Source organism: Triticum aestivum, chromosome 3B (assembly GCF_018294505.1).
Source record: "Triticum aestivum cultivar Chinese Spring chromosome 3B, IWGSC CS RefSeq v2.1, whole genome shotgun sequence".
In the NCBI taxonomy this organism is placed as follows: domain Eukaryota; kingdom Viridiplantae; phylum Streptophyta; class Magnoliopsida; order Poales; family Poaceae; genus Triticum; species Triticum aestivum.
Window position 1 is genome coordinate 737,848,922 of NC_057801.1, and position 8,082 is coordinate 737,857,003.

Genomic DNA, 8,082 nt, shown 5'->3' on the forward strand with positions numbered 1-8,082 from the left:
CGACGAAACAACCCGCCATGGATGGATCGGCCACTGACGGCCGAAAAGAGCATGGTGATCTGTACGGCGTTCAGATATTCAGAAAATCACAGCTGGTCTCTGAACCTTTTGTGTTTTCCCCTTCCCTTCCCTGTCACCACGACCTGACAATTCCCTAGCATGAGCCACTTCTTGGCGTGTGTCGGATTGAACCCAGAAAGGGAAACTGTCAGCTCTCTTTCTTGTTGGTTCCGACATCGGTATACGTCAAGTTCGTTGGCGTAGCAGACGGCGGCTATAAAGGGAATTCAGCCAGAGGCTACACACACTGCTATAATAAAGGAGAAAACATTGTCACGCACAAACATGACACTGCTTTGCTTCTCAATTCTCATCACATCTCCATCGCTTCTTCTGGCTGAAAGCACGTCACATTGTCGTGCGAATGGGAAGAGGCACGCAGCTGCGTGGTGAGCACAAAGCGAACTATTCTTTCGCCTTTTACTAAAGAATACCGTGTGCACGTCACACGAAGCAGCATACGCTAATTTTTGAAGGGTGTTTTCTCCCTGTGAGAAAGCCCCCACAATTTAATGTTTCAAATGTTACATCCGTTGTTTTGGTGTGAGCACTTCATAAATTACAGATCCAAGGCGTTGCTCCCATCCTACGTGGATGAAATTTCTGCTTGGGTTGGCGTGTGATAATGTTAGAGGCACTGCAGGTGCATTTGTACTTTGCCATGTTTGGTCCCAGAGTTCAGGTCTGCAAACTCCTGAATAACAATGCCTTTCCCACTTTACTGTTACAAGTACTATTTTGTTGTAACTACGACTGAAAGGTCATTCGCGTTCTTGTTTATCAATGAATAATTCAAACAAAATGCTGGCTGAATCTTGTTTATGCCTTCCAGTTCTCAGATTATGTGTTTTTAGGATTTGTACATTTGCTTGCTGCAGCCAACATCACTCTAATGTCAGGACCTGTTCATTTACTTTTTTCAAGATCTGTTCTTCAATATGCCTAGTGCCACATACATCAAATATAATAGTCTTTTTTTTTTCAAATCATTCTATTCAATACGCTTGATCCGCAGGCTAATATGGTGATAGCCTTTGATTCCTGCAAACTTCTAAATGGGGGTGTACCGAAGCAGAACTTTCTTCACTTAGCATATGATGTTTTGTGTGCTTCCTTTTGACTAAACTTTCTTCACTTAGCATACCTGTTCATTTTCCCTATATATTTTCTTTCCTGTGGATGACCTGCAACTCTGTTTCGACCAACCATTTACATACTAGTTTGTTGTTCACTTGAGAGTTCGTGCGTCAGATTGAACACAGATGGAAACTGCCATATCTCTATCTTTCCGATGCTCCAATGTTTGTGAACTATCCTTTGTTCAAATGGAAGTGAGACCAACATGTATCTGCATTTGACTGAACATATGAAGTGAGACCAAAAATTACGACCGAATGTATCTGCATTTTGACAGATTATGCATATATAGCGAGACAAACAAATTAGAGCAGCAAATATGACTGAATGTATGATTGAAAACGTACACGTACAGCGAGACCAACAAGTATTCCACTGATTTCTGACAGATATGTATACATATGTTCCAATGTGCTTGTACAGCACAAGAGCATAACTGAATTTTAACAGAACACACATATGAAGTGCAATTTAGCTCTGAATTCTGGCCAGTACAGCAGTAATTTTGCACAAACATGTATGAACTCAACACACATAGAGTATAGCTGAACCTTTGCAAACACAACAACACTTTTGCAGAAACATGTATGAACTCAACACACATAGATTATAGCTGAACCGTTGCCAATACAACAACACTTTTTCACAAACATATACGAACTGAACACACATAGATGAGCATAATTAAACACGTCAAGCGATCACTTGAAACAGAGCATAGTTAAACATGTCAATCGCCACCTCATCAAGCCGCTGTGTCCGGGCACCCATCGGCGCCGCAAAGCACCGTCGACGGCGTCAAGTTCATTGGACGCTGAAAAAGGAAATTCAGCAAACGCACAGCAGGGCACTGCTAGAAAAGAAGTCACACACAAACATGAGGCTGGGTTGCCCCGATCGACCACCGTTGTTGTACGGCGTGAGGTCTGAAAATGTACACGAAGCCGGGGCTGGAGGAACCGGCAGCTTGCAGGCGAGTACTGTATTATTTTGCACAAGGAGCGGGCGGAGGTAGGCGTTTTAGTCCCACCTCGCCTGGCTGAGCGGGAGGGGGCAGAGCGCTCGGCTACATATGAGGGCGGGGTGCGAATGGGAAGAGGCACGCAGCTGCGTGGTGAGCACAAAGCGAACTATTCTTTCGCCTTTTACTAAAGAATACCGTGTGCACGCCACACTAAGCAGCATACCCTAATTTTTTGAGGGTGTTTTCTCCTTGTGAGAAAGCCCCCACAATTCAATGTTTCAAATATTGCATATGTAAATTGTTTCTGATACGTGATTCGATGTTTGGTCTGAGCCAAAAAGGTGTTGCTCCTGCATGGTCTCTTTGGATGGTATGAAATTACCATTGCAGGTAAATTTGTAATTTGCCAAGGTTTTGGCCCCATAGTTCAGGTATGCAAACCCGTTGAATAACAAAGCCTTTCGCTGTACTCTTGAAAAAAAAAGCCTTTCACTCTACTGTTGTAGTATTTGGTTGTCACCTCGCTAGAAGCTCATTCAGATTCTTGTTTATCAAAGAATCATTCAAACAAAATGCTAGCTGAATATGTTTATGCGTTTCAGTTCTCCGATTGTTTGTCTCAGGATTTATACATTCACTTGTTGCAGCCAACATCTCTCCAATAGCTTTGTACCAGGATCTGTTCTTGACTAACAGCTTAAGTTAACAAGTCTGTTGGAGAATGTGATACTTTGTGTGAAACTGCATCATCTCTCCCTGATGAATTCGCTTCTTGCGTGCGCGTCAGAACTCAGATGGGAACTGTCATCTCTCTTTCTTTTCTGTTTTGACATCAGCACTGTCAATAGCAGACGGCGACCGGTGATCTAAACGCTCTTATATTTCTTTATAAAGGGAGTACTAAAAAGAAAGAATCGCATCCATCGCAAACACTGGGCTGCTTCTCATCACATCTCTATCACTGCTGCTGGCTGCTGCATACACTCAAAAGTGGCCGTGGTAAAAAAGAAAGAAAGAACAAAACGAAACGAAAAAGAAAAGAACAGGACGTGAGGTCTTCTGAATCCGAAGAACAAAAATGTACACGACGAGACTATGCAAAGCGCTCCGACGATCTTCTACACACTACCACGGCTTGAGGTCGCTGTCGAGGCCGGCGTTCCAGTCGAGCACCTTCTCCCCGGGCTTGAGGAACGCGCCCTCCCGGTGCGGCAGCTTGCGGGCGAGCCCGTTGAGCACCTGGTCGAAGGCGTCGCCGGGCCTGGCCGGCTGGTGGAAGAGCACGGCCTGCTTCATGGCCGGGCTGGCCAGCAGGCGCTGCTTCCGGAGCACGTCCTCGGGCGCCACCGACGCCAGGATGGAGTCGAGCCGCGGCACGTCCGCCTCCGCCACGAACACGCTGATCTGCTCCCACGGGATGGCGTCCGCGAAGGGCAGCACGATGTCGTCGGCGATGATCACCGGGATGCACCCGAACACCACCGCCTCCACCAGCCGCGGGCTCCACGGCGCCCACCCCAGCGGGCACAGGCAGAAGATGGCCCGCTGCATGTCCTCGTAGTACGTCGACGGGTGCTCCGACGACATGTCGAACAGCGGGTTGTCCTTGAAGTTCTCCCACACCGACGCCCGCGCGCCCCTGCACGCCGTCCATCATCATCCACACAGCCGTTAGCATCTGAACTTGCATCGTGCGTCCATCTACGTGTACACCAATGGTGACATTGCTTACCTGGCGTAGTAGCCGCCCTCGGGGTCGTTGCCCATGTCGTAGAAGAGGCCGCGGAAGTAGGCGAAGATGGACCGGGGGGTGCCGGGGGAGATGAGGTGAGCCTGCATCTTCTGCGGGTTGGCGTAGGGAGGAATGGTTATCGACCCTTCCTGCATGCACACATGGTTCCTCTGCCCGAACGTCTGCACCAGCGTCGCGCGCCGGAGCAGCGGGAGGATCCCCCTCTCAATGGCCCTCTCCTCCTGAAAAAACACAAAGAAATGTGCTTCTTCCTTTCAGCATGTTGTTCATTCAGACAAAAAATTCAGTTGAAACCCAGTAAGTGACAGCATTCGCATTCATGTCAGTGGTATACCTGATAGTGGAAGCATGCCCCAAAATCATGGGGAGCAAGGAAGAAGTGGTCGGCCCCCTCGGTCCGGTTCCAGTAAGGCCATGTCGCCGCGATGTACTGAATGGCGCTCCGCATGATCCGGGGAGCCCGGAACGGCAGCGGGAAGCCCTGCTGTGTCAGGTCGCACGTCACGTACACCGGGGTGTAGAACCAGTCGGCCTCCTCGGGGTTCATTGTCCGCACCGCGCTCGCCAGCAGGAACTGGTGCATGAAGATCTCCGCCGCAAACATGTGGTAGAGGCACCGGTTGTCCTTCTCGAGCAGGTAATGGTTGTACTTCCTCGGCATCTCGTAGATGAACACCTTGAGCTTCCCCACCGGGTCGTCCTCCAGCACGTCGCCGGCATTCCCTGAAGCAACATTTATGTTTTGAGCACATATGATCAGTTTATTTCAAACTGTCTCAAAATGTGTAGTACACAGATGGCACTTTTGTAGAACTAGTTTCAGTATTTATAGAACTAGTTTCAGTACAGGCAACAGTTTGATTCTGAGGAGAAAATGATGGATCTTCATGCATGGAGTGCTCATATTTGTGCATGACAAAACCACCACTTATGTTATGAACAGATTAGCAGCAGTTGGTGCAAAATGGCTGAGATGCAGCAGTCAGCAGCTCACCAACCATTCGATCTGCTCAGATGCTACAAAGATCAATCCCTATCAGGCAGTTTTACACTATTACGAAAACAATGGCAAGCTGCCAATTTCATCCCCATTTTAATAACCAATGCGGTGGTTGTTAGCACGTCAGGTTTCAACGGCAGGAAAAGAAAAACAGCAAAGGGAATCAGTGACATGATATCCATCCATCAGCGGAGTGAGTGGACGACCGGCGCTCCGCTGAATTTAGCGGCTACTTTTATAAATCATCATCTCCGGATCTTTGCGTCCACCAAATCTGTGTCCCATGGAGCAGACTGTGCGGGTTAGGTACAGCTCCGCGGTGGTGCTCCTCGCAAGAAATGCTAATAATGGCATCCGGCACGCTTGATTCCCGAAGCGGAGAGGCAGCGCCATTACGGGAGCTGTGGCCCGCCGAGGGGATGGTGCGAATGGGGGGGGGGGGGGGGGGGGGGGGGGGGGTGATGGGGCCGAGATCCCACTCATGGTGGACGGCGGCATCGGCATAATCATGGCGTGTCGAGAACGATTTGATGCAGTGCAGCGTACTGATGTCTGTAGGCATCGGAGAGGGAATTCGGTGGTACTGAATTCACCTACCGACCACGGCTTGCTTCGAGAATTGGTGGTTGTTACTGCTGGTACTTGGTTGCTGTTACAGTCCATTGATTACAGTGTGTGTGTCTGCCTGTCCGGTACCGTCCGGCCTGCCGGCCGGTGAGTCACGCGGCGGCTGGATCGCTCGCCGGCGCAATGCAGCAGGCATGCATTATTGATCCCGGGGAGCGGCAAAATGGGCGGGCTGCGCCGGCAGGCCGGGTGCGAATGGCTAGTTCGAACCGGAGGACGAAGGAATGCAGATACAGCAGAGCAAAAATTGGATGGGAGCGTCGGTGGGCGGGACAGATGCAGCTAGGCCAGCTAGGAGCCCTGCTCAATTTTGATGCGGATTCAGCAGCCAAGCAGCCAGTTGGCCGCGGCATTGTGTTCTGCGGCGCCGGAGCGGGGGAAATCTGAATCTCGGCGGGGCCAATTTCGGTTTGCGTTGCGCGGGGTCGGCTTCGACGGACGGGGGAATTTAGCAAGGCCCAAGAATGGAAGAAGGCGGAGATGGGAGGGCGTACCTGAGATCCTGACGTGCTTGTGCTGCTGGTGCTGCGGCGGCGCGGCCGCGACGAGGAGCGCCGCGCAGCAGGCGGCGACGGCGAGGAGAGCCGCCGCTGGCGCGGACGGCCTGGTCCCCGCCCCCATTTTGTCTCTCTCGCCGGCGCTGCGCTCCGGTCCGGGATGGCAGGCGGCCGGCGGCCCCTCTCCCTCGACCTCCCTTCTTGACCGCGCTCACGGGCGCGAATCAAGACGGCCGGGGCCGAGGGCGCAGCTGCAGGCGTAAGCTGGAGAAGCAGCAACCAGCAACCAATTGAGAGAGGCCGGCCCTGTTTTGCTTGCTCAGCTGGCTCGCTCGCAGCCAAGTCGGTGCTGCTTGCTATCGCTAGCCCTCCTCGTCTCCGGGTCGCTGTCGGCGTGCGTTAGACCGTCCCTCTCAGCCCCTCACGGTCGCAGGCAGGACCCCGAAGGCCGCAGCACCGAGGAGAGGGATGACGACGGTAAGAAGACAACGGGAGCGGGCGGCGGAGACCGATTGGGGGAGCGGCGATGAGGTCAAGGTGACGAGCGAGCGAGGCAGCGAGCCAGTGGGAAATATACAACTCCTCCCGTCGATGCCCCGGAAAGAAAGACTGGCTCGACCGCGCGACGCACACAGCACGGGACTACGAGAGGGTCTAGTAGAGGCTGGCTACACTATAGTCTATAGGTAGAGGGGTGGCGGAAAAGAAAAGATAGGCGGACGAAGAAAGATGAGAGGGGCGGGGGCAGGTGTTGGCGTGCGACGGAATCAACCGACGCCGCCCCGTCCCCTCTTTGTCTATTACCACGTCTCGCTTCGACTTCTTTCTTTCTTTCTTCTCCGGCGCAAGCCCGAACGGTTCCTTCTCCTCCCCTCCATGCCAATATGCCATTCTCACCATTTCTTTACTGGCTTTTCTCCGGCACGTCGTGGTGGCTACCATGTTACCCCCCGAGTAGTTTAATCGGCTGCTGGTACGGTGGTGCCATTATCATGCTGCGATCGGCCACGCACGAGGCCGTGCATGCGGAATCATGCATCACATCCGCTCTCATTCCCGGTTTTCGATTAGTTTATCAACTGGCCGTCGTCTGCCTGCTGCTTTAGGCACTGGCATCCCTCAATCACGCGCGTGAGCTGGAGACAGAGATGGAAAGGCGGGCGGAAAGGAGCGTGAAAGGGGTTCGTGTCCTGTGTGCGTGCCGTGCCGTGCCGTTAGGTGGAGTGGTTAGCCGGATGAACTGATAAGTGAGTAGGAGTCGTTCGAAGAAATGTAATCATGTGAGCGTGACAGTGACGATGACGGCCCTGCGGATGTGATGCACGGCCAGCACAGCACAGCAAACAGAGGCCGCCCGGGCTGCAGTTGCAGGCATGCAGAGGCGGCCAGACGGGCGGGGAATCACGTTGCGGCACCTGCTCGCGCTGTACGTCCACCTGGCAAAGCTCTTGGTTTGTTACACGCATGAGCGATCAACACCAGCAGCAGCAGGAGTAAGAAAGCACCTACTTATTGCACGTACAATGCCAGTACCGGCACGCAGAGATGCTTCACGCGACTGACTCCATCCTCACCGTGTGGCCCGTCACTCTGCATCTGCTCCGGTTCTAGGCACAGCGTGGTAGTACGGTACCATTAACTGCTCCGTTGGACACGAGCTGGTTAATTGCACCGTTGGATCGATCGCGTGTCGTGTGGCGGCGGCAACGCCTACTTCCTCCTACCTACTCCAGGCTGCCCTGCGGGCGTGCCAGCCCGGAGGAGTACAGTAACACGTACGCACGCCCGCCCGGATGTACAACTCGATCTTCACGTTTAAGCGAAGAGAAAGCATCTCCCCCTCCTGGCTGGTACTACAATTTTCTTTTCTTTTCCGTTCAGTCACTATGATTAACTGAGTGCATTGGTGGGTGGGGCGCTGTTGGGGAGGAGAGAGTGGAGAACCACTGAAAACCATGCAGTGCAGCGCCGAGCACGAGTCGTCATGGCGGGGGATATGCTCCTGTGTGTGTGAGTGTGTCTCCTTTCCCGTGATTCTGAAACG

At 52.5% G+C, this 8,082-nt stretch overlaps 1 protein-coding gene and 2 pseudogenes across 2 annotated transcripts; 2 read left to right on the forward strand and 1 right to left on the reverse strand.

Annotated features, from left to right (window-relative positions):
- The first annotated feature begins 440 nt into the window (after positions 1 to 440).
- Positions 441 to 551, forward strand: LOC123072989 (uncharacterized; annotated as a pseudogene).
- A 1,751-nt stretch (positions 552 to 2,302) lies between these two features.
- LOC123072987 (uncharacterized) lies at positions 2,303 to 2,413 on the forward strand (annotated as a pseudogene).
- A 610-nt stretch (positions 2,414 to 3,023) lies between these two features.
- Positions 3,024 to 6,782, reverse strand: LOC123072084 (probable glucuronosyltransferase Os01g0926400). 2 transcript variants are annotated; one of them, XM_044495638.1, is made up of 4 exons: positions 6,036 to 6,782; positions 4,249 to 4,637; positions 3,894 to 4,135; positions 3,024 to 3,800 (listed from the first exon to the last, which is right to left on the reverse strand). In XM_044495638.1, the coding sequence occupies exons 1-4, from the start codon at positions 6,160 to 6,162 to the stop codon at positions 3,287 to 3,289; spliced, it is 1,272 nt and encodes a 423-aa protein (XP_044351573.1). In that variant the 5' UTR covers positions 6,163 to 6,782; the 3' UTR covers positions 3,024 to 3,286. The 2 variants fall into 2 exon arrangements, with proteins under 2 accessions (XP_044351573.1, XP_044351574.1); XM_044495639.1 differs by lacking the exon at positions 6,036 to 6,782 and adding an exon at positions 4,979 to 5,261.
- Between the last annotated feature and the right edge of the window lie 1,300 nt (positions 6,783 to 8,082).

Excerpts from the sequence above, each read along its gene's own strand:
- LOC123072084 (XM_044495638.1), bottom strand. The coding sequence starts at position 6,162 with ATGGGGGCGGGGACCAGGCCGTCCGCGCCAGCGGCGGCTCTCCTCGCC. Across the intron at positions 4,136-4,248 it reads GGGCATGCTTCCACTATCAG|GAGGAGAGGGCCATTGAGAG; the intron begins GTATACCACTGA and ends GTGTTTTTTCAG. Across the intron at positions 3,801-3,893 it reads GAGGGCGGCTACTACGCCAG|GGGCGCGCGGGCGTCGGTGT; the intron begins GTAAGCAATGTC and ends GACGGCGTGCAG.